Source organism: Podarcis liolepis, assembly GCF_965112155.1.
Source record: "Podarcis liolepis genome assembly, chromosome: 2".
NCBI classification, from domain to species: Eukaryota; Metazoa; Chordata; class Lepidosauria; order Squamata; family Lacertidae; genus Podarcis; species Podarcis liolepis.
Genome location: NC_139555.1, coordinates 105,520,538 through 105,545,937, shown reverse-complemented (window position 1 = coordinate 105,545,937; position 25,400 = coordinate 105,520,538). Strand labels below are relative to the sequence as shown.

At 48.6% G+C, this 25,400-nt stretch overlaps 1 protein-coding gene across 3 annotated transcripts in view; it reads left to right on the top strand.

Annotated features, from left to right (window-relative positions):
- The first annotated feature begins 46 nt into the window (after positions 1 to 46).
- Positions 47 to 25,400, top strand: part of TTLL3 (tubulin tyrosine ligase like 3) — a 28,206-nt gene continuing 2,852 nt past the window's right edge. The window contains exons 1-15 of one of the 3 annotated variants that reach the window (XM_083491451.1): positions 47 to 109; positions 2,970 to 3,054; positions 4,677 to 4,743; positions 7,023 to 7,136; positions 8,758 to 8,870; positions 9,099 to 9,273; positions 10,592 to 10,653; positions 12,933 to 13,061; positions 13,234 to 13,348; positions 14,197 to 14,322; positions 15,403 to 15,592; positions 18,099 to 18,247; positions 19,581 to 19,824; positions 21,729 to 22,164; positions 23,814 to 24,345. In XM_083491451.1, coding sequence (XP_083347577.1) covers positions 3,049 to 3,054; positions 4,677 to 4,743; positions 7,023 to 7,136; positions 8,758 to 8,870; positions 9,099 to 9,273; positions 10,592 to 10,653; positions 12,933 to 13,061; positions 13,234 to 13,348; positions 14,197 to 14,322; positions 15,403 to 15,592; positions 18,099 to 18,247; positions 19,581 to 19,824; positions 21,729 to 22,164; positions 23,814 to 24,345 — 2,458 coding nt within the window. In that variant the 5' untranslated portion in view covers positions 47 to 109; positions 2,970 to 3,048. Of the gene's footprint in view, positions 320 to 1,788; positions 2,031 to 2,969; positions 3,055 to 4,676; positions 4,744 to 7,022; positions 7,137 to 8,757; positions 8,871 to 9,098; positions 9,274 to 10,591; positions 10,654 to 12,932; positions 13,062 to 13,233; positions 13,349 to 14,196; positions 14,323 to 15,402; positions 15,593 to 18,098; positions 18,248 to 19,580; positions 19,825 to 21,728; positions 22,165 to 23,813; positions 24,346 to 25,400 lie in introns of those variants that run through there. The other 2 variants (XM_083491449.1, XM_083491450.1) reach the window with 2 other exon arrangements.

Genomic DNA, 25,400 nt, shown 5'->3' with positions numbered 1-25,400 from the left:
ACGATGGTAGTTCCACTGCCCTTTGATGTCATAGGTGAGCCATCCTGAGCATTCTCTGCAGGTCTCAAACAGGTGATATAATACAATGCCATTGGCCCTCTCTTGCAAGGTAGGCCTCAAGCCTAGGGAGGTTGTTTGCTTCTGAGCCACAAACCCTCCCACTGTGCCCAGTCTGGGCTTCGTATACCTGCAGCCGGAAGTAGGCTTTTGCCCCCACGTCAATTTTACAGGGTCAAGTGGACACTAAGCACGGGGGGCCAGCCACAAATGTGCATGAGTCATCAGAGGTAGCAGGGAGACAGTATGAGCCGCAACTAAGGTAAATTAGGAATAGTATGTCCCTTTTGGATAGAGCCCGTGTAGATGTGTGCCCCTCAGGCCAGCTAAGGATACTTGCACCTACAACAGTCTGATTTGTGCTGTTCGTTGCTCATCATGTTGGTCCTTGAACCCTGCTTCCAAAACCTTACTCCTCCCTCTCTGGAGTCTTATCCTTGATGTAATTTCTCCCATTTGCAGTTTGACTACACCAGGGGTCTGCAACCTTTAAGACAAAAAGAGCCACTTGGACCCGTTTCTGAAGGGGAAAAAAACTGGGAGCCACAAAACCATTGCGACATTTAAAACAAATATATCTCCGGAGCCGCGATCTGACAGCTGGCGGGAAGGTGACGTCGGGACGGTGCGTGACTAACGCACGCACCGCCCCCATGCGACGTCACAGCCAGTACAGCTCCCGCCACAGTGGGGAGTCTGGGGCGCACAATGCGCCTCCTCCCCTCGCTAGTATCCGCCCCGGAGCCGCGGCAAAGGTGTAAAAGAGCCACATGCGGCTCCGGAGCCGCGGGTTGCAGACCCCTGGACTACACAAACCTCTCTTGCGTCCGCTGCCTGGCTGGTTCCTGCTGTTGCCCACATCGCCTTAGATTTTGGATGACTACATCCCTCTAGCCTATCAGCCAGAAGTGGTCCCCTTAAAAGAGACCCTGCTGCCACAATTCCTTTAATTCAGGGCAAGGGAAATTGGGGCCGTCCAGATGTTGCCGAAATACAACTCCCATCAGCGCTAGCCAGCACGGACTGCTACATCCATCCTCCTGCCTGATGGCCAACAGGTGTGAGGCACGTTTGACCAGATGTGGCTGAACCTACAACATCCACCATCCCTGGCCACTGGCCATGCTTACTAGGGCTGATGGGAGTTGTAGTTTGGCAATGTTTGGGAGGCCAAAAGTTCCTAACGCCTGATTTTGAGGGGCACAGGATAGCTGCCCAACATCCTTAAGGCAGGGGCAGCCGAACTGGTTCCCCCAAGATTTCATGTTGGACTACAGTTCCCATCCTCCATGACCATTGGCTCTGCTGGCTGAGGCTAATGGGAGTTGTAGCTCAGGAACTGGTTAGCAATTTCTACTTTAAGCAGTGCACTGATGAGAGTGCCTTATCTAACCACAAGAGAGAGAGAGAGAAGGATATAGTAGGCAAGGAGGGTTTGGCAAAGGACCTCTGCTGATCAGTTAACATCCCTGTTTTGATTCAGAAAGAAGTTCCTGGAGAGCAGCTTAAAATAGAGGTGCAGGGCTTTTGAGATCTCCTTTCTAATTACCCTTATCTAGCTAGCAAGCTTCAGTTGCTCTGGGAATTAATTCTCCTCAAAATACCTTTTGCAAAATATCTTTCTGAAAGGCCCGGGGTGGGGGAGGGGCACGAGTTTTAACAAAGCAAAACGAAAAGGCCTCTCCTGGAGCACCTGCCCTGGTTTCCATAGAAACGCCAAACAGCCGCATGGGAGCCTTGCGGAGGAGCTGGGCCCTCGCCGGCGGCGGGAGCGGGAGCCTCGGCTTTTCGGGGGCGGGGAAGGGACTCGGAAACTGCCCGTGGGTTGGGGGGGATGCTGGTTGGGGCAGCCGGCCGTGGAGACCAGGCTGTGGGGTAGTAACTTTGTGGGTGGGGAGAGAAGAAGAGCTCCCCATGCAAGAGGAGGAACGGGGTTCGTCTGCCGTGGCTCCTGATGGCCTCGTTACCGCTCGGTGAGAGGAATGCCCTTTGCACATGCACAGAGGTGCTCTCGTCTCCCTTTGCGGTGCAAAAGCGCCAACTTGGCCCCGCGACCGTGGGTGCCCCGGGGACGTGGGTGTATGCAGCGTGCAATGACCCTGTGGGTGCCCGGCTCCTTCATGGGGAATATTGTGGGTGCTCAGGGAGTTGCCAGGTTTTTCGGAGCTCAAAGGCCTGTTTCTGACAGGGTTATGTTCACCTGGGAATGCTGTGCTTGGTTGGAGGGTGGATAGCGAGGGGAAACAGCTGGGGGTATGGGAACTGTTGGCTTAGATTTTGGATGGGGAAGGGTGCCCAATGGCTTGAGTGTGTGTGTGTGTGTGTGTGTGTGTGTGTGTATTGGTGTGATCAAGCAGTGCTTCCCTGTCTAATGACCTGAGCTGCTTTGTGCCTGGCAGTGAAGGAAAAAGCACTTTTAAAAAACGATTTCCAAAATTAAAAGCACATTTTAAGTTTGCAAAAAGAGCAGAAACACAGTGAAGGGCACCTTTTGGGTCAGCTCAGCTGTTACTGCTCTGTCCGAACCCAAGTGAGCATTTCTGAAAAGCTTCTGGGAAAAGGTAGGTTTATCAACGGACTCCAACAAGAATAAGCAGTACTGGGTGCAGATCCATCCTGCCCTGCCAAATAAAAATGCATAGCTAACTGAGGTTCTGCCCCCTAACAAGAGGCCTGCCCCCCCCAAAAAAATCCTGTCTAGATTTTTTAATAGAAGAATAGAATAGAATAGAATAGAATAGAATAGAATAGAATAGAATAGAATAGAAAGTGGACAGCTGCCATAGGTTGTATGATGCGGATGTCTGTCTCCGGATTATATTCTGTCATAAGCTCCTATATGGGATATTGATGTGGAGAGGAGGGCTCTCTAGTTTAGCTGCAACAGTGAGCTTGTCACCTTGTCCCTGCAGGTGGCTGTGCGGTGCGCCATGACTGACATACCTGTTCACTGTGAGTTGCTGGACAGGCAGTGGAGCTGGCACCAAGAATATGCAGGTGATTGACCGCGGAGCTGCTTATTGGGACAGCCAAGATCCAGATTCTCTGGGAATGTACTGCTTTGCACAAATATATTGTTTCAGCGGTCAATATTTTGAAAGGATTTGGAATTCATGTCCCTGACTTGCGGGAATTAAAAGAGGGCAGGATCTGAGGGGTAGATTAACTTGTAGGGTACTATAAAAAGCTAACTAAAGTAGTAACAGCTTGCCTCTCTGTTTGTAAGCCCTGCTCACTTCCTCACCAGACTCTGGTAACCACACATTTGCAAGGTTTCTTTTCCAGAGCTATATGGGCTGGGTTTCGAGAAATGGAAGCTGAGCTTACCAGGACACCAAATATTCTTCTCAGCGTACAATGCTTGTATAGCAACCCCCCAGAAATACATGTTCAGAAATTCAGTTCAGTTTTGAAGAGGCTGTCATGACCCATAAATGGTGGGCATGTTTACTCCAAATTCTCAACTGGTTGCAGGCACCACACAATGGGCAAAGACTACAGTGACCCCTAAAGGGTGTTTGGGGTAGGGTGGCAGTCAAAGGAATGTAAGTGCTTTGTGGTAGTCTCTGCAGCTGCCATGAGAGGCAAAGCTGATGCTCTCTCACTTCACCACAAGCACACACCTCTCCTGTCCCAAAAATAAATCTAGTATTAAAGAAGAGCAAGACCTAGAACAAGAGTGGGGAACCTCATTATGCCCATTCTATTATGCCCTCCCTATTTGGCTGGCCAGGCCACACCCACCTGCTCTACGACACCTGATGTCATATATGAAGTCACTTGTGAGGTATGTAAAGTTGAGGCTTTGTCAAAAGGGCGTTTGCTGGCCTACAAAGCCCTTTTCAAAGCACTGGGTGAGATAGTGCTTTGAGTGGGGCTTTTGGGTGGGGCTTTTCTGCAACTCTTTGAACAGGGCTTCTGAAGATCCAAGAACAAGCTGATTGTCCTAGAAGAAACAGTGGTCATGGGAGTTGCAGATTCGTCAGTGTTAATAATAAGAATAATATATTTATTAATTTATACCCCGCCCATCTGGCTGAGTTTCCCCAGCCAGCTTCCAACAGAATATTAAAAACACGATAAAACATCAAACATTAAAAACTTCCCTGAACAGGGCTGCCTTCAGATGTCTTCTGAAATTCAGATAGTTGTTTGTTTCCTTGACATCTGATGGGAGGGCATTCCACAGGGCAGGTGCCACTGCCGAGAAGGCCCTCTGCCTGCTTCCCTGTAACCTCACTTCTCACAGTGAGGGAACCACCAGAAGGCCCTCGGAGGAGGACCTCAGTGTCTAGACTGAACAATGGGGGTGGAGACGCTTCTTCAGGTATACAGGACCGAGGCCACTTAGGGCTTTAAAGGTCAGCATTAACACTTTGAATTGAGTTCGGAAACGTACTGGGAGCCAATGTAGGTCTTTCAGGACCAGTGTTATATGGTCTTGGCAGCCACTCCCAGTCACCACTCTAGCTGCCGCATTTTGTTTGACCTTTATTGGGTCATTTTTGCTGCATTTGCCTTTGGAGTAGGGCAATCCCCTGGAAGTCTTGTGGGGCTGCATTCCTTTTGGAGTCATAGGATCTTTTAACAACCTCAGTGTTTCTTTTGATCTCTCGCAGTTGGGCCCAAAGTGTAAAGCAGGAGGGGACAGTGACGCTGGAGGGGGCAGGAGGACCAGCAGAGGAGGTAAGGTAGCAGCTACTCCAAGATTTCTGCTCCATGCTTCCTAGGTCAAAGAGGTGCCTTCAGGGCAAAAGGCTGCCTGCAGCAGCCTTTCCCAACCTCGTGCCCTTCTTCACATAGTGTACAATTGAACTATGGAACTCCTTCCCACAGGAAGCAGTGATGGCCACCAATGGATTTAAGAGAGGATTGGGCAAATTCGTGGAGGATAAGGATCCCAATGGCTGCTGGCCATGATGACTTTGCTCTGCCTTCATGGTTGTTTTTGTTGTTTAGCCGTTTAGTCGTGTCCGACTCTTCATGACCCCATGGACCAGAGCACACCAGGAACTTCTGTCTTCCACTGCCTCCCGCAGTTTCGTCAAACTCATGCTGGTAGCTTCGAGAACACTGTCCAACCATCTCGTCCTCTGTTGTCCCCTTCTCCTTGTGCCCTCCATCTTTCCCAACATCAGGGTCTTTTCCGGGGAGTCTTCTCTTCTCATGAGGTGGCCAAAGTATTGGAGCCTCAGCTTCACAATCTGTCCTTCCAGTGAGCACTCAGGACTGATTTCCTTCAGAATGGATCTTCTTGCAGTCCATGGGACTCTCAAGAGTCTCCTCCTGCACCATAATTCAAAAGCATCAACTCTTCGGCGATCAGCCTTCTTTATGGTCCAGCTCTCACTTCCATACATCACTACTGGGAAAACCATAGCTTTAACTATACGGACCTTTGTTGGCAAGGTGATGTCTCTGCTTTTTAAGATGCGGTCTAGGTTTGTCCATCTTCATGGTAGGAAGGCACAGTAATGCTTTTGAATGCCAGTTGCTGGAAACCACAGGAGGGGAGACTGCCAATCCAGTCAGGACTGGGGCTGGGACATTATCTTAATATTGTTTCAGGCAGCAAAATGTTTTAGGTTAGCCTTAAAGAGCAAGCAAGGTTGCCCATGCTTAGTACATACTGACAAATATTGTACCCAGTGTTGCACCAGCAGGGTTCCACTGACACAGGGGGGGACTTCTGCTTCCTTTCCTCCGCCTGCATGCTCCAATATCTGCTCTGGAGGTTCCTCCAGCGCTCTGGAACTAATTTTGAGGGTGCACCAGGGGGGCAGGGGACAAAAGAAAAAGAGGAGGCTCTAGATCAGGGGTCAGCAACGTTTTTCAGCCATGGGCCGGTCCTCCGTCCCTTATACCTTGTGGGTAGCCGGACTATATTTTGAAAAAAATAATAATGAACCAATTCCTACGCCCCCACAATAACCCAGAGATGCATTTTAAATAAAAGCACGCATTCTACTCATGTAAAAACACCAGGCAGGCCCCACAAATAACCCGGAGATGCATTTTAAATAAAAGGACACATTCTACTCATGTAAAAACACACTGATTCCTGGACCGTCCGCAGGCCGGATTGAGAAGGCGATTGGGCCGCATCCGGCCCCTGGGCCTTAGTTTGCCTACCCCTGCTCTAGATCATGTACAGAAATCTGTTGCACCAACAAAGCTGCAGTGTTGGATACGGCCCTATGTAAGAGATCCATTATCTCCTGCCTCTTCCATTCTTAAGTCACAGCAGGAACAAGTCCTGCTTCTTCAGGTGTGTTTTTCTGTATCATAATATGTCTTAGACTAGCCATGTAGTCCCCATATGTGCCATTTGAACCCTTGTTCTTCTAAAAACCAGCTGCACTGGCTCCCGGTGGAGTACAGGATCAGGTTTAAGGTGCTGGTTTTAACCTTCAAAGCCCTATACGGCCTGGGACCCTCGTACCTACAGGACCGCCTCTCCTGGTATGTCCCACGGAGGACCTTACGGTCTTCAAATAAAAACATCTTGGAGGTCCCGGGCCACAGGGAGGTTAGGCTGGCCTCAGCCAGAGCCAGGGCTTTTTCGGCTGTGGCCCTGATCTGGTGGAACGCTCTGTCACAAGAGACTAGGGCCCTGCGGGACCTGACATCTTTCCGCAGGGCTTGCAAGACAGGGCTGTTCCACCAGGCCTTTGGCCAAGGCACAGTCTGACCCCCTCTTTCCTTCTGTAATCCTCATATAACTCTGGCCCAATGGTTGTCATTAATTTGACTCTGAATTGATTTTAGAATGAATTGATTTTAGAATGTATTTCGATTAATTGATTGTGATTTTATGTAAACTGTGTTATTTTTACTGTTGTTAGCTGCTCTGAGCCCGGCTTCGGCTGGGGAGGGCGGGATATAAATAAAATATTATTATTATTATTATTATTATTATTATTATTATTATTATTATTCAATGTTCCTCATCCAACTGTGCTCAGTTGGCGGATTGAAGCCTGACGGAGATGCCCCCTCCAACATCGAACGTACACAACTGCACCCCACTCGCCGCCACCCATCCACTGCTCCCAATACCAGCAGGTATAGACAAGAAGGTGAGTTGCCAAGATACTGCCAGGGGTTCTGTGCTGTGGGTAGATGTTCATGTGATTTGCTATCCCCTCTAGATTTGCTTTATTATTTTATTTTGTTTATTGATCCTCTTTGTGCTATTTTCCTTTCTTATTTTTGCAGTTTCTAAGCAGTGCACATAATTTATTTTGAAAAGTATACAACGGGCAAGTTCAATTAAAATTAAACATGGAAACAAAGCTTCCTTAAAATGGATGCTGAAGTAGAAAGGTCTTTGTTACATGCCTGACATTCAACAGGGAGAAGGCCTGTCTGAATTCAGCTGGGAGGGAATTCTACAGAATCAGGCCAACAACACCAAATTCATAACTCCTGGTGGATATGAGTTGTGCATCCAAGCCATGTTCCCATCAGGCTCCTACAGATTCTTTACCGTTGATAGTGTGTGCTGGCTATAAATCCTTGCCTAATTGGACTTCCTGGTTGACAGCTGGTACAAAGGTGGGCAATAGATATTTCAAAGTAATAGTGCCACCGTATTCAGCTCTGGTCAGACCTCACCTGGAGTACTGTGTCCAGTTCTGGGCACCACAGTTCAAGAAGGACACTGACAAACTGGAACGTGTCCAGAGGAGGGCAACCAAAATGGTCAAAGGCCTGGAAACGATGCCTTATGAGGAACGGCTAAGGGAGCTGGGCATGTTTAGCCTGGAGAAGAGGAGGTTAAGGGGTGATAGCCATGTTCAAATATATAAAAGGATGTCACATAGAGGAGGGAGAAAGGTTGTTTTCTGCTGCTCCAGAGAAGCGGACACGGAGCAATGGATCCAAACTACAAGAAAGAAGATTCCACCTAAACATTAGGAAGAACTTCCTGACAGTAAGAGCTGTTTGACAGTGGAATTTGCTGCCAAGGAGTGTGGTGGAGTCTCCTACTTTGGAGGTCTTTAAGCAGAGGCTTGACAACCATATGTCAGGAGTGCTCTGATGGTGTTTCCTGCTTGGCACGGGGTTGGACTCGATGGCCCTTGTGGTCTCTTCCAACTCTATGATTCTATATCTATTGCACACTGGGCAATAGATATAGGACACAATACAGTGGTACCTCGGTTTAAGAACAGTTCTGTTTACGAATGATTCGGTTTACGAATTCCACAAAACCGAAAGTAGTGTCCCGGTTAGAGAACTTTACTTCGGTGTAAGAATGGAATCCGAAAGGTGGAAGGGCACTGGTGGCGGGAGGCCTCATTAGGGAAAGCGTGCCTTGGTTTAAGAACAGTTTTGGTTTAAGAATGGACTTCTGGTACAGTTTAAGTTCGTAAACCAAGGTCGAACTTAATCCATTCCAGTGATCTGTTCAACTCCCGGAACCATTCAAAAACCAAGGTGCGGTTTCCGATTGGCTGCAGGAGCTCCTGCACTCAATCAGAAGCCGTGGAAGCCCCGTCGGATGTTCGGCTTCCCAAAAACATTCACAAACTGGAACACTCAGTTCCAGGTTTGCGGTGTTTGGGAGCCAATTTGTTCAGGAGCCAAGCCTTTCAACAACCAAGGTACCACTGCTTGGTGTGAGGTAGGTGCTAAGAGGTCACAAAGGTTGGAAAGCCTAGCTAGGCTCCCCCCCTTCTTCTTTTTTCATTCCAGGAGATGCAACCTCTCTGATAGAGGGACGCTCACCTCGCAGCATCAACTTCAACTCTTCCTTCAACCCAGAGCGCCTGAAGCAAGCCAGGCAGTTTGTGGAGAGAGCCATCAAGGTGAGTCGCCTTGGCTCACCTGGTCTCTGCCTTTTTAGTCTTCACCCTGCCTGTTTTCCCCTCTTCTGTAGCCTTGGTTGGATGGGTCAACCCAGCCCAATGAGGAGGATATTACTATTATTACTATCATCATCATCATCATCATCATCATCACCACTGAGGGGAGAGTCCCTGCCTCCCCTCCCCGCTGCAGGGCAAAGTTGATAAGCCTCTCCTGTTGCCCCATAGCAAAGAAAGATCTTCATGGTGAACGGCCCTTACCCCGTGATTCGGAGACGGCTGCTTGGCAGGGGCTGGGTGGAGAGGAAGTTTCCCAAGGTGGCTAAAGTAGTGAATAAGCGAGAACGTCCGCCTGATGGGGAGCAGGATGAAGATGGTGATGACAGTGACGGGCCTGAGGACGGTAAGGCCACCAGCCTCTCGCAACTTCTCTCTTAATTGTATCGAACAAAATTTATATGCTGCCTGACTGTATATTTACAAAAGAGGAAACCCTCTAGGCGATTTACAAAAATGTAAAACGAAACATTGGGATTCTCAGTTAGAACCACATAAAAAGAGGTATTTCATAAAATCATATCACTGTAACATTGGAAGGGACCTCAAGGAGCATCTAGCCTCTACAATGGTATTTAAAAACATTCAAAAGTTTGTTTTGAATTTTTGGAAGAATCTCAGATGTACACGCACCTGATATGTTCATCTGTTCCTGCTCCCAATAAATTCATGCACGCTATAAAAACAGGTGCAAAGCTACTAAGAGAGAGACTTAGGTTTGACATGGCATGGGCACTAGCCAATCAGTGCCCATCACAACTGGCTTTCATTTGTTCAGTGTGAAACACTGAAAAGCCAAGCTATATTTTGTCCTAGGATTGGAAATGTGTGTGTATGTGTGTTGAGGGCACTAATAGTACTTTCAAACTACCTCCACCTCTCTTAAAATGTCACCTCTGACTTTACACTGTTTCCTATGGGTTACTTAACCTTCTCAAATGGCCATTGTTTGGACCTAAAAGAGCTTGCAGTGAACTGTGTAAAAGTGCTACAAGGAAACACAGGATGGTATTACTATGTTTTCCTAAGCATGAGGTTTGTGTTGGCAACACAGCAAGGGAAAACACAGCAAAATAGCTACGTTTGTGAAGACTGAAGAAAATAATGTAAAACTTGCAGTAAAATGGACTATATTAGGTTGGCTGGAAAAAATGCTCTTAGATTTCACTTGGCATTTTTGTAACAAGAAAAAGATGTAACTGATGTAAATATTGCTCCAGGTTTTGGAAGGAAACCACTGGCAACCCAAGATCTGTATACATTTGCTAATAATATATATATATATTGCACTAGTGCACTATTTTCCTAATTTAGCCTCTTCAGAGTGTGCATTCTACAACTTAAATTTATAAAATTAAGTGTGAATAAGTATCATTAGGTATGTCTCTGCTATTCTGCATTTAACATTTATGTGTGTATATAGATCTATAAAATTAAAACCCATGCTGCCTTTCTATCAGTGATTTGAAGGTGGTTATCTATTTCAAAGTGGTTTACAGAAATAACAAAATAATTAAATATATGGATGAGCACCCATCTTTTTATGGACTTACCCACAGTAATAAGCACTTTAAATACAGTTTCAGTGTGTCCCAGAAGGAGACTGCTCCCTGGTAATGACTGTGAGTGACCCTTGTCTCCGCTGTTTTCCGTTTCCTTCACAGATGAGGAGGAAGAGGGGGAAGATGAACAGGATGATGCCATTGATAGTACCTATAGCCTTATGGTTAGTTTGATGTGATGGTGAACTTACCCCTAAATGCTTCCTTCAAGCAGCTAAACCTTTCCCTCCACAATTCTGGTTCCTGCAAAAGCCCGTTGAGGGCTGCACAAACACACAGGGCAGTTTAAAGTGGATTTGATGCATGCTTTTCATGCCTTCCGCACCACCTTGTCCTCATCCAGGTTGCAGCCCATAGTCCCCTCACCTCCATCTAATTCAGATTTTCCCAATATCAGTAGATCCATACTAAGGCAATAGAGGCCAACCAAATGTGACAAGGCAGCGTGCAAGCTTTCCAGGTTCTATCGTTAATACAGTGGTGCCTCGCAAGACGAAAAGAATCTGTTCTGTGATTCTCTTCGTCTAGCGGTTTTTTCGTCTTGCGAAGCAAGCCCATTGACGGATTAGCGGATTAGCGGCTTTTAGCGGCTTTTAGCGGCTTTTAGCGGCTTTTAGCGGCTTTTAGCGGCTTTTAGCGGCTTTTAGCGGCTTTTAGCGGCTTATCTGCTGATCGGATCAGCTGATAAGCGGCTTAGCGGCTTAGAAAAAGGGGGGGAACCCCCGCAGGAACTCGCAAGGCATTGTCATCTTGCGAAGCAAGCCCATAGGAAATTTGTTTTGCGAAGCACCTCCAAAACAGAAAACTCTTTCGTCTAGCGAGTTTTCCGTCTTGCGAGGCATTCATCTTGCGGGGCACCACTGTAGCATGCACACTATTCTCTGATGTTTTGGTTGGCCTTATACAGTGGTACCTCGGTTTTCGAGCATCTCGGAAATCGAATGATTCGTAACCCGGACACCGAAAACCCGGAAGTAATTGCTTCCATTTTCAAATGTGCCTCAGAAGTTGAATGGCTTCTGAGGTGTGTTTCTCCATTTATTCAATGGATTTTGCCGACCACCCATTGATCCTCGGCTTTCGAACATTTCAGAAATCAAACAGTCTTCCAGAAGGGATTACGTTCAAAACCCGATGTTCCACTGTATACAGTTCAATTTAAAACACTCATGTGTTGTTGTTCATGGACAAAAACACACATGGAAAAATCGGATATGTGTTACCCACATGCACTTTTTATACTCTGGTTTTGTACCCAGCCATAGGCTAGTAGCTAGTGACTGGACCAAGGTGACCCAGTGAGCTATATGGCTTTGTAGAGATGTGAATCTGGGTCTCCTCAATCCTAATCAGACTTTCTAACCGCTGCAATACACATGCTGTCTGTTTGATCATCATAGACCCCCTTCTTGTGTTCTTCAGCATTCAGGATTTGGGTTTTTTCCATTTATACATCACTTCTCAAATAGAAAAAGGTCCTGAAGTGATTTACAGTCAAATGAAAACAAACAAACAAAAACAGTAATATGAACATTGTTTTAAAAATATTTAACAGTGCAACACTCTATTGTTAGGGGTGCCCAAATGCTTTGGGGGGAAATGTCTTCACCTGGTGCCAAAAAAGATGACAAGGATAATACCAGGTGGGCCGCCCTAGAGAGAACATTCCATAAATGGGAGCTACTACAGAAAAGGACGTGGGTGGCGCTGTGGGTTAAACCACAGAGCCTAGGACTTGCCGATCAGAAAGTCGGAGGTTTGAATCCCCGCGATGGGGTGAGCTCCCGTTGCTTGGTCCCTGCTCCTGCCAACCTAGCAGTTTGAAAGCACGTCAAAGTGCAAGTAGATAAATAGGTACCACTCCGGCGGGAAGGTAAACGGCATTTCCGTGCGCTGCTCTGGTTCGCCAGAAGCGGCTTAGTCATGCTTGCTACATGACCTGGAAGCTGTACGCCGGCTCCCTCGGCCAATAAAACGAGATGAACGCCGCAAGCCCAGAATCAGTCACGACTAGACCTAATGGTCAGGGGTCCCTTTACCTTTTACTACAGAAAAGACCTGTCTGGCCATTGGCACCCTCCAGACTTCCCGTGGACGTGGCATGCAGAGAAGGGCTTCAGATGATGATCTCAGGGTGTCATTTTTTAGCTATAATGGTCCTGAACCATATAAGGCCATATAACGGTCAAAACCAGCACTTTGAATTGGGTCTGGACAAAAATTGGAAGCCAGTGCTGTTGGGCCACCATCATGCCACCTTGTTCCCGTCAATAATTTAGCTGCCTGTTCATATTTCACCTTTCCCAACAGCATATCTGTCACCTGCACCCAGTTTCCCCCCCCCACCTACCTTGTCCTTTTTGTTGTTGTTGTTTTAACCAGCTTCTGTGCTGTTTCACTAGGCTTCCACATTTACTTTTTACCCTTCCTCTTTCCCTGGCAGTCAAGGTTGGTTCGCAATCAGATCCCCTATTTCATCTGGACCAACCGGCGTGATGTCATTGACTGCCGCCTCCTACGCAAAGATCAGATGATGAACCACTTTGCCAAGGCGGGCACCTTCACCACCAAGGTGGGCAGAGTTTTTGCTTCTTGAACGTCTGGGCCACGCTAGCAGAGTGCGAATGGCGTTCCGAGTTGGGGAAAGGAATGTGCAGGATCTGGGCTCAACTGGCTTGTGTATGTGTGCTGTGGGGACTTAGGAAATTAAGCCGCTGCAAAGGCATCCATCCCTTCTTTCTCAGGTAGGGCTGTGTCTGAACCTGCGAAACCTGCCATGGTTTGACCAGGCTGATGCCGATACCTTTTTCCCACGTTGTTACCGCCTTGGAGCTGAAGATGAAAAGCATGCCTTTATTGGTGAGAACTGTTCACAATGCTCTCCTTCGGTGGGGTGGGGAAGAGACAGTAACTCCATGACTCTAGCACAATGGGGACAATGGGATGAGAGACGCCTTATCCCAGAGTAAAGGCCCACCATGTTTTGGGATATACTTTCTACTTTGATGGTATGTCTTAGTGTAGTAGGAAGTCTGTTTTGATTGTATGTAAGCTGCTTCAATCAAAACAGAACAGTCCCTACCAGAACAGTCCCTGTTGTTTTAAAAAAACAACACAGTTTGAAAGCACGTCAGAGTGCAAGTAGATAAATAGGTACCGTTCTGGCGGAGAGGTAAACGGCGTTTCAGTGCTCTGCTCTGGTTCGCCAGAAGTGGCTTAGTCATGCTGGCCACATGACCCGGAAGCTGTACGCCGCCTCCCTCGGCCAATAAAGCGAGATGAGCACCGAAACCGCAGAGTCAGCCACAACCGGACTTAATGGTCAGGGGTCCCTATACCTTTACCTAAGCTGCTTCAATCAAAACAGAACAGTCCCTACCTGCTGGCTTATATTTAAAAAAACAAAACACAACACAATACGCAAGTGCAAAAGACAGGGAAGGAAGAGGGAAATAAAAATTCAGGCATCAGTTTCTAAATATGATGACCAGCTGGCACAAATCAGGGGCAGGAGACACCTGATGGAACTGGGCCTCCAGCAAAGCTAATGAAACAAGCCCTGCTTCCCATCTCCTCCACTGAGGTAGCTGGATGGAATGGGTGGCCTCAAATGTCAGTTGAGGAGCGAGGATAGTTTAGGGGTTCCTTTCCCCCCTGCTCTGGATTCTCACCAGAGAATTATGTGTCCTCTCTCCCTTTTATGGTAGAGGATTTCCAGCTCACTGCAGCCAGGAGCCTTCTCAAAGTGGTGGTAAAACGATACTGGAATGAACCCAACATGACAAGACTGGATGCTAATCAGAATGAGCCCCCAAATTTCCCAGAGACTCCAGGTAAGCGGTAGGAGCTGTGTGTTCAAAAAAGGAACAACCACAGAGATTTCTCTACTGCCGTCTCCAGCGAGTACCTGGAGAAGGTCCTGGATGGGAGAGCAGAACATGTGATAAATTGCCTTTCTCTTGAAATTCTTGCTAATGCCATCAGTTGTGTTCTAGGGGAGACTATTGAGAAGTTGCTATGAGCTACCTCCAAAAGTGTAGCCCTGTGGCTTTTTCTCTAAGATATTTTTCACAGCTGAGTGATCCTTCTCTTGTCTATGGTTGGGCTGGTTCTCCTCTGTGTAAGAAGAGAGAATGGAGTAGAGATGTTTGACATGCAAATGAACTTTCTTTCCAGTGGAGATTAGATCAGAAACTAATTGAAGCATGAGTTTGCTTCAAGTCTTCCATGTGAAAATATCCTAAGAAAGAAGTGCTATGGAGTTTCTTTATCTGAAGTGAGGTGGGTGGGTGGGTGTAGCTTTTAGGCTCCCCCAGATCACTGATCACGTTTTCCAAGTCAGATTCCAACCACCACTCCTCAGTGTCCAGCCAGACGCTGACAACTGGGAATCTGTTTGTAAAAAAGACCTAGGTCTCTGTTTGTGACTGTTTGTGTGTGTGTGTTGCTTTGATTTCAGACACTCCAAGTGTCCTTATTTTTCAGGGACAGTCCTGGATTTATGGAAACCATCCTGGTTTCTGATTTGATCCTGAAATGTCCCGCTTTTCTTTAGGACATCCCTGTTTTCTTTGGAGAAATGTTGGAAGATATGGAGTTATGTGACTCCTGAGCTATCTGACAGCAGCCCTATATAGGGAAGCTGTGTGTGTGTGTGTGTGTGTGTGTGTGTGTGTGTGTGTGTGTGTATGTATATAAATGTTGGAAGCCACCCAGAGTGGCTTGGGCAACCCAGTCAGACAGGTTGGGTGTAAATAGTAAAATTATTATTATAAATGAATAGAATGTCCCTATTTTCATGGGAGAAATGTTGGAAGGTCTGTGATTTACAGGGAGCAGCAGAAACAGTATCTCAGGCAGTCTTGCTTTGTGTGCCTTGCATAACTGGCTCAACAACCCTTCGTTTTCCAAAGTCAAGCAGTACACCAGCCGGAAGAAAGGGGTCCTGCTCTCATCCCAGCTGATTGAGACTGCGATACATGCCTGCGAGGAACACATGAGCAGCTTGAGGCACCAGGACATCGACAGAGAATCCGGTTCTCCTTTGCTAATGAAAAAGTCACACTGGGAAAAGTTTCTACATGGCTACTACCAGCTAGCCCAGTAAGTACAGGAGATGCTGGAATATACCACACAGCAAAAACATCTGTTTTTGAACCCGGAAAGCCCCAATTTCAGAACTGGATCTTTGTGCAAATTTGTGTCCATTTGCATAGAGTGGAATCCACCAAGTTGACTTTAACTTGGGCAAGGAGACTGCATCTTCCTCTCATCTCTCCACCCCGCTCTCAAAGCCCCCCCCCCAAAAAAAAATTATTTGAGGGTATTCTGAAGGCAGGAGGTAGGCAGTGAAAGCTGAAATAATGTTGCACAAGTGGAAGTCCGTTCTGTTTATGCATGGACAGCACCTGGGTGCAACCTTTTGTGTGTGTACGTGCTCATTTCAGCTTAGCAATATTTGTCACCCCACTTTATTTTTTTGCAGAATCATTTTAGGAAAGAAGGTTTGACGCACATACAGATTTTGCCTTTAGGGCGCTTGGTTTTGTAGCTTGCCCCTGACAAAAGAGGACACACCGGGCAGGACTGAACCACAAACTTTGTGTCCTTATCTTCTCTGCAGCCCCTGCCTTTCTCCTTCCTCCTTGCTCTCTTCCTGCCCTTCCTCCCCCCTCTGAGCATCCTTGGGAATGGGGTTCATGTGATCACGATGGCACGAGGGCAGCCAACATAAACTCTGAAGGGACAATCTTCTAACACAAACAGGGGAATAAACTACACCTATCAGGATTACAGCAACTGGGTATGTAGAGGAAGGTACAGGGACTTAATGGGGAACTTGAGGGAAGGACTTTGGGTTTGTATTGTGTAAAGAAATTCTTACTCCCTGACTACTGGAAAGTCCTGCCAGATTAAACCTGGATTTTTTTTCTAGGGGCATTGAGCAGAAACTCCTTGAACATCTTTCATTCCCTTCACAATTGTGAGAGCTGGAAATGTTGCTCTATTTCCAAACAAAATTTTGCAGGAATCAGCAGACTGAGAAGTGTCCATGCAGAAATTTGTTATGTAGGTTATGTGAATTGTGTTACGTGAATTAGGCAGTTTTGCTCATCTTTACATGCTCATGCTCTTAATCTCTCTCTCTTTTTGTTTTTGCTTTGTTTTTAATCATCACAAACTGGGGACGATAAATTTGGGGGCTATGTCTGAAAGACTGAAGGGAAATGACTGTCGGACCTGAGTATGAAGGCCCTAGGCATGGGAAACAATGGAGAGAGGAAGGGATTGCAGTTGGGTACTGAAATCTGACAAGGGACGCGGGCGGCGCTGTGGGTTAAACCACAGAGCCTAGGACTTGCTGATCAGAAGGTCGGAGGTTCGAATCCCTGTGACGGGGTGAGCTTCCGTTGCTTGGTCCCTGCTCCTGCCAGGAGCAGTTCGAAAGCACGTCAAAGTGCAAGTAGATGAATAGGTACCACTCCGACGGGAAGGTTAACAGCGTTTCCATGCGCTGCTCTGGTTCGCCAGAAGCGGCTTAGTCATGCTGGCCACAACCCCAGAGCGCCGCAACCCCAGAGTCGGTCATGACTGGACCTAATGGGGTCCCTTTACCTTTACTGAAATCTGAGCCACCTGGAAGGTTCTCCCAGGTGCTCTATAGCACCTGAGACGTTGTGGTTGAAAATGCTCACGTATCCCAAGCCCAGGGATGGGGAACCTACAGCCTACTCTATGTTGTTGGGCTAAACGCCTATAGGGTGGTATCCCATTGAAGTAGTTCCACCAGCACAAGGACTTTCTCTCCCTGCATGTTCCCACACCCTCTCCAAATATCCTCCAGAGGGTTCAGAGAACCCCAAGAACAGATTTAGGGGGTGCATAGGGGAAGGGGGGGGTTCGTAATGCAGCCAGAAGTCCTTACACAAATGGAACTATGTTGTCAGATACTGCCCACAATCCCTTGATGTGTTGGCCATGCTGGCTGTGGCTGATAGGCGTTAAAAGGTAAAGGGACCCCTGACCATTAGGTCCAGTCGTGGCCGACTCTGGGGTTGCGGCGCTCATCTCGCTTTATTGGCCGAGGGAGCCGGCGTACAGCTTCCGAGTCATGTGGCCAGCATGACTAAGCCGCTTCTGGCGAACCAGAGCAGTGCACGGAAACGCTGTTTACCTTCCTGCCAGAGCGATACCTATTTATCTACTTGCACCTTGATGTGCTTTCGAACTGCTAGGTTGGCAGGAGAAGGGACCGAGCAACGGGAGCTCACCCCATCACGGGGATTCGAACCACTGACCTTCTGATCGGCAAGCCCTAGGCTGTGTGGTTTAACCCACAGCGCCACCCCATTAGAGTCTAATAATATCTAGAGAGCCACGAGTTCACTCTGCGACTGCAAGGGCTGTAAATCTGTTAATGGTGAAATGGTCCATTAGGAGGCTGTATTCTGAGATCTACCACTTGGTCATAACCGTGCCAATTTCTAGATAAAGCTGTGGTTGAGTCTGATATACAGCTCATTTCTAGAATAGCTGCCTGTCTAAACCAAGCAGATCGTGCTGGCAGGAGAATGGGTGGGGTCCTTGCTCTGAATGTTTGTGTTTGTAGCGAGGGGGCACAGATGGTGCAGACGGGTGCCCACGTCGAGCGGTGCGAAGACGTCCTTCAGCGACTGTCAAAGGTCGTCCCGCAGCTGGACATGGAAGGGGACAGGAACATATGGATTGTGAAGCCAGGAGCCAAGTCCCGGGGCAGAGGTGAGAGAAGCGGCGCTGCATATGGAGGGGAGTTGATAATCCAAAAGAGCATATAAGGGGGAGACTGGGGGGAAATGGACTTGGCAAAGGGCTTGTTCACGCTGGGCTTCTTCCTGAGCAGTGGCACCCTGACCACTTCCCTATTGTGCCCTTCTTGAGTTTGCTGCCGTTAAAAAATCTGGGTTGCTAAGGCACTGTGCACAACTGGTGCAGCCCTCACCCAGCAGGCTTAGAGAGGAGAGGGTGTGCTTTCTTGACACCCAGCAGTTGAAATGTGAGGAGGGTTTTTTCGGCCTCTCTATTGAGTTCACACATTCAAATGAGACAGTGAAGGCCGACTGAGAAGGGACTTGCTTACTGCAGTGAATGCAGCCTGCCCTAGTGACAGACTGAGGTTGCTCAGAGTTAACCCCCAACTATGAACCAGCCTTATAGGGTGAGAGCTAAAGGGTCACCAAAACACTTTTCCTTTTTTGTGTTGTGACTTTCAGATCGTAAGCCCAAAGGCAGATCCTTTCCTATCATTGACATTTGTTAGCCTTTCTTAGGGTTGCCATACATCCAGAATTTCCTGGACATAGCCAGTATTCAGCCCTCGAGTGGAAATGGCAGCCCGTGTTGGTAGATTTTGGTGATTTTCACCAGTGTGGTGTAGTGGTTAAGAGCGGTGGACTTGTAATCTGGTGAACCGGGTTTGCTTCCCCGCTTCTCCACATGCAGCTGCTGGGTGACCTTGGGCCAGTCACACTTCTCTGAAGTCTCTCAGCCTCACTCACCTCACAGAGTGTTTGTTGTGGGGGAGGAAGGGAAAGGAGAATGTTAGCCGCTTGGAGACTCCTTCGGGTAGTGATAAAGCGGGATATCAAATCCAAACTCCTCCTCCTCTTCTTCTTCTTCTTCATTAAACTTTCGTGTCCAGATTTTCACTTTTTTAAATATGGCAACCCTAGGCCCTTTCTGGAACCATTTTTTGTTGTTCCTGCCAAAGATAAAAATGTGTTATGTTAGTCCTGCCATGACAACCTGATGGCCAGGGCTCCTGATCCTGGCGTGATATGACTGCCACCTTCGTGAGTTTCACAGCCACCCTAGAAGTTCTCTTTGTTGAGTTGAGTGGAGATTGGACACCAGTAACACAAAACATGCACTTTGTGTCTCTTGCCATCTTCGCTGCATCGGCTGTGGAAAGCGTGTTGTCTCCCTAGCTTGGCTTCTGCAGAAAGAGTGCCTGAGCTTTTCGCTTTGCTCCGAACTGCTCTGATAGCAAGGATGTGGGGATGGAACGGACGTGGGTCTGTCATGATCGTGAGGGCTTTTGTTTCTTTCCCAACAGGCATCATGTGCATGGACCGCTTGGAGGAGATAGTGAAGCTAGTGGACTGCGACCCCATGATCGTAAAGGACGGCAAGTGGGTGGTGCAGAAATACATTGAGACGCCCCTGCTCATCTTTGGCACCAAGTTTGATCTGCGCCAGTGGTTCCTGGTGACCGACTGGAACCCACTGACCATCTGGTTCTACCAGCATAGCTACATCCGCTTCTCCACGCAGCCCTTTTCCCTACACAAACTGGACACGTGAGTGTTGCATTGCTTATCTTCTCCACAGCTGGATACAGCTTTATGTTTGTGGTTAGTGTGTGTGTGTGTGTGAGAGAGAGAGAGAGAGAGAGAGAGAGAAAGAGGGATGCTGCTGCTTTGTGAAGTCTTTGTTCTGTGCATGCCACTCACAGTCTTAAATAGTCTCGTTGATGTCCCGTGAGGACCGCAGAGCCACAGAAGAGCATCTGCCTTGCATGCAGAATGGTCTCAGGCTTATGCATTGGCATCTCCAGGTGGGACTGAGAATCTCTCCAGCCTGAATCCTTGGAGAGCTGCTGCCAGTCTGTGCTGACAACACTGAGACAATACTGTCTGGCCTGACAGCATGCATATATATATATATTTAAATGATATTTATTAAGGTTTCAAAGAAAAAAATTACATAGATAAAAAGAAAAGAAAAAAAGACAGAAATAAGAATAAAAGAAAAATACAAAATACAAAAAAATAAATAAAAAACACTTAAAAAATACATCAATCTTTCCACCTTACACTCATTTCCTTGCTTCCCTGACCTCCTCACACCTCCCTTTTTTGTATTCCAATTCAGTTAGTTAATTCAGCAATTTCTTTCCCTCTTTGTTGGCCTGACAGTATAAGGCAGCTTTCTGCGCTCTTCTAAATTCTGCAGGATCATCCCAGTTATTATTCCCGGGTTAATAGTTTGTGAACCAGAGCTCTGACCATTTAAGCAGATTGCAGACCTGCCTGAAACCTTGGGAAGCTCCATATATGTTTTTGTGTGTGTTGTGTTTTAATTCTCTCTTGATAAGGCACCTTGTGAGGGCAATGTGCCCTGACAAGCAGGGGAGAAATCTCTTGTGTGAAATTAAATAAATCAACGCTCTCATGCAGACCAGCGGGCTCTGCAAACATTGCCAAAGCAACTTGACCAGCTTAATGTAACCGGGGAAAGGCATGTGATGGTAGCTGGCCACTGAATATCTTGGAGAGCCCCAAGAGAGGGCAGCTGAGGCTTGTTCAGAGAGCCACGAGGGCGCTATGGGGCTAAAGTAGAGGGAGATGAGGTTTCTGGGGAAAGGGAGAATGCAGAGAGAGCAGTCATGCCTTGCGCTTTGCTGGAGCCTAGCAGGGGAGAAATGCCCGAGAAGTACTGTGGTTACCACGCTGGTAAGTCAGCCGTCGGGGGCAGAGCTCTTGTGAACAGGGCTTCTTTAGAATGCAGAATGAGGCTTCTTTGACAGCAGCACGTACAAGGAAGAAGTATCTGAAATATACTTGGAGTCGAGAGTGGATTTCATGCTCTTTATTCAGCTCATAGTGGTGAGGAGGAATGAAAGTTCCCCCAGAATGTCTGCTTTATATACATTATTTACACAATGGGCTGCACGTGATTGGCTAATTCTGGAATTCTCCTGTAGGCCAATCAGGTTGTGGATTCACTTCCATCTGGAGCTGGATTGGGTGGCTCCTGCAGAGCAGTCATACTGCTGCATTGTTCTAGGACCAATCAGACTGCTGCATTCTGAATCCTATTGTTCTAGGACCAATCAGACTGTTGCATTTTGGATCCTATTCAACTCAGTACATAACAGTATCCCTGACCACCATAGATGGGAAGGAGTTGAGAATGGGGAGCAGCTCAGTGGGCGAGCCTCTGTTTTGCATGAAGAAGGTGCCATGTTCAGTCCCCAGAATCTCCTGGTAAGGCTGGGAAAGCCTCCTTTCCAAAATCCTTGAGTGCCGCTGCACTCTTGCCCCTATAGATGACGCTGAGATAGATGGGCTGATTTTCTGTGTTCCTATTGTGGCTTAGCAGGGATGGAACACACACTTCCCGGGTCCCAATCCTGTATTGTTGCCCGATGCACCTGACCCCCGCCCCTTGTGGACTGATCTTACCCTCCTCTCCAACCCAGCTCCATCCACCTGTGCAACAACTCCATCCAGAAGCACTACGAGAACTCGTTGAACCGCCACTCTGAGCTCCCCCGCGACAACATGTGGTCGTCCGAGCAGTTCCAGGCCCACCTGCGACAGATGGGGGCCCCCGAGGCGTGGTCCACGGTGATTGTGCCCGGCATGAAGGCCGCCATCATTCACGCCATGCAGACCTCGCAGGACTTGGTGGAATTCCGCAAAAACAGCTTTGAGCTCTACGGCGCAGACTTCCTCTTTGGAGAAGATTACCAGCCGTGGCTGATTGAGATCAATGCCAGCCCCACCATGGCAGCCTCCACTGCCATCACTACCCGCCTTTGCGCCAGCGTGCAGGAGGACACCTTGCGTGTGGTCATCGATCGCAAGTACGACCGCAACTGCAACACGGGAGACTTTGAGCTCATCTACAAACAGGTTAGTGCACTGGGCCCAGCTGCCTTAGCCTCAGGGACTGGGATTAGCTGCTTGGATAAAGCATCTCCCCAGTCTGCCTGATTTGCCTTGCACTGGCTCTGCCTCCCTTTCCTTTGGGTTCTTGCTCTGCCACCATCTGGTGGCCTTCAATGCAGATGGCTCACCCTTTTTGCAGGCTGATGAGGTGCCTGAGGAGCCAGCTGGCAGGAATGGCCAACAGAAAGCTAAGGGAGCTCATTCAGAGCTGTCTCCAGTGCCTCATGGAATGGGGCAGGACCTCAAAGCAGGCCTGAACTTCTCCTCTACGGAGTGTGCCTTGATTGGTTGGGAGGCGGCACCACACACACAGACTTCCCCTTTCTTCCTATATATATAGAAACCTAAGGCTGTTGTCATGCTTTGCAGTTCACGTGGCCACCAGGAGGTGACCGTGCCAACTCCAGTGTGACAAATGCAGGCAGGAGAGCAAGGAAGCACTGCTGGTGGCAGGCAGCCCAGGAAGGAAGGAGAGGCACTTCACAGAGCGGTTTAGCAAGCCGTTATGAAGCATCTCTTGCCCTCTGTTGAAAGGCATTTGGGGTTGGGATGCGCTGTGAGGGGAGGAGCAGTGTAAAGAGAGTGGGGTTTGGTCAGGTGTGGAAGAAGGGCAGCTGGCAAAGGGGTTGGTGCACAGGCCGGGTGAGTGGAGTTGCTAGTCTAGTTGCTAGTCCAACCCCCTGCAGTGCAGAAATCTCATGCTCTTCCTACTGAGCCTTCCAGATTGGAAGCAGACACTGTTCTGAATGCACCTCCTGCAGAACTGCAGTGGATGGTCTCCTCTGGGTCATTCTGGTGTGGCTTTGCATCAGGCGGAGTTGGATCATTCCTTCACTCTGGTGCAGAAACGCTCCAGAATTACCTATTCCTGGAGGGGGCTTATGGGAAGGAGCATCACAGGACCCTTTTTAACAATTCGGTTTTTTGAAAGCACCCTAGTGGTTCTCTGGAGACACGCTGTAGCATGTATGCAGGCACAATTTAGGAACAGCTTCTTTGGGCCTCCTCTACACCAGAGACAGATGCATCCTGGGGACCATTTCTGCTTGATAACCACAACAACAATTTATTATTTATACCCATAGCTGTCAACTTTCCCCTTTTCTTGCAAGGTATCCTATTCGGAATAAGGGAATTTCCCTTACAAAAAGGGAAATGTTGACAGCTATGTTTATACCCTGCCCATCTGGCTGAGTTTCCCCAGCCACTCTGGGCGGCTCCCAACAGAATATTAAAAACACAATAAAACATCAAACATTAACAACTTCCCTAAACAGGGCTGCCCTCAGATGTCTTCTAAAAGCCAGATAGTTGTTGTATTTCCTTGACATCTGATGGGAGGATGTTCCACAGGGCGGGCACCACTATCGAGAAGGCCCTCTGCCTGGTTCCCTCTCTCCTCGCAGTGAGGGAACAACCTCTCTCCTCGCAGTGAGGGAACAACCAGAAGGCCCTCAGAGCTGGACCTCAGTGTCCAGGGATGAAACCATATCCCCGAAGCCCCGTCTCAGGATATCTCTCTTAGCCTTGTGGCAGCTTTGCAAGCCAGGGCCGACGAGAATCCCTGCTGCCCTGCTTGGCAGCCTCACCCTGTTTCCCTCATCTCCCCACAGGCAGCTGTGGAAATCCCTCAGTACATTGGCACTAGCCTTTTGGTAGAAGGCTCCACCGTCAAGAGGCCTCCGCTCCAGAGAAGCCCCGTGCCTAGCGACGCCAGGAACAGCAGCGGGCCGCAGCCACCCAAGCCCAAGCTGATCTACCGTCGCAGTAACCAGGATACCCCACGAGCCCCCACCCCGTGCTGGGCATCCGCCAACGCCAAGGCGACCGAGCCTGCGGCTCCTGGGAAGGAGAACAAAGTCCGAGAGAAGGCGCCCAGCAGCAAGGTCTCCGATTCGACGTCCGCAAAGTTCAAGCTGCCCAGCAAGCTCAACATACACCCCCGCAACCGGAAAGTGCTGATGGCCCATAGCATGGCTACCACCACGGTCGTCCCGGGGGGCAAGTTGTCCGGCCCGGCTCAGCTCTGTGCTACGTCCAGCTCCCAGAGCTTAGCTCCCCAGGAGACCGCTCTCCACCAGGCCAAGGATCCCAAAGGCACCAGCGCGGTGGCTCCGGTGCCCAGCAAGGCAGCCCCGATGCCAGGTAGGGAGCTGTGGCTGACGATGCGGTCGCAGGAAATGGGTTCTCTCCCCCTCTCTCCTGACCTGGCGGCCTCTCGCGCTCCCTTCTCGCCCGCCTACCCCGTGAGGCTCAGGGTGCAGCAGCACCTGCGGAACTTGATGCACAGCATTCCTGTGCCCCCAAATCCCCCGTCCCCCCCGGGCATGGATTTAGCTTCGGCCACCGAACTCACTGCCATCAGAGCGTCTATGATCAGGAGGCGGCAGCAGAGGGAGGGCAGGAGCGCCCATTGACCCAGGAGCAGCCCTCGTTTGGGGCTTGTCGCCGCAGGCAGGAATCATGCTACATATATATAAATAGATATATATATTTATAGGGTCTGGGCAGCACTTCTTAACGTGGGGTTGTATGGAGAGGGAATCATGTTTTCTTAAGAGCTAGACTCTCCATTCCAATAAAGGACTTTAAAGGAACGTTGGCCACAGTGTGTGATGGCAGGGAGTGGGTCAGAGGAGGAGGTCGGATGAACCGCCTTTGGCATTTGTGTGGAGGGCAAAACTAAGGCTCCGTTTGCTGCGGGCAAGGCGGACTGGGAAGTGCTAGGAGCCAAGAGCAACACAGGGACTAAGGGAGGTGGAGAGAAACCATGATATGGAAGGAAGAACTTTGATTCCAAGGACACCCGGGAGGCAGAGAAGGTTCTCAGGATACAAACAGTTTCCCACGAGTATACAGTGGTACCTTGGAAGTCAAACAGAATCAGTTCTGGAAGTCCGTTTGACTTCCAAAACATTCAGAAACCAAAGTGTGGCTTCTGATTGGCTGCAGGAAGCTCCTGCAGCCAATCAGAAGCCCCGTCGGATGTTCAGGTTCCAAAGAACGTTCGCAAACGCTCACTTCTGGGTTTGTGGCATTTGGGAGCCAACATGTCCGAATACCAAGGTGTTAGGGATCAAATATATGACTGTATTGAGGATCATTTGCCTTCTTTGAAATGGATGTTTTGGGACGGGCCACACCCACAATGGCAGCCATTTTGCGAATGGGTTCTCACCTTAGCCCCCCTGTTGGCAGCC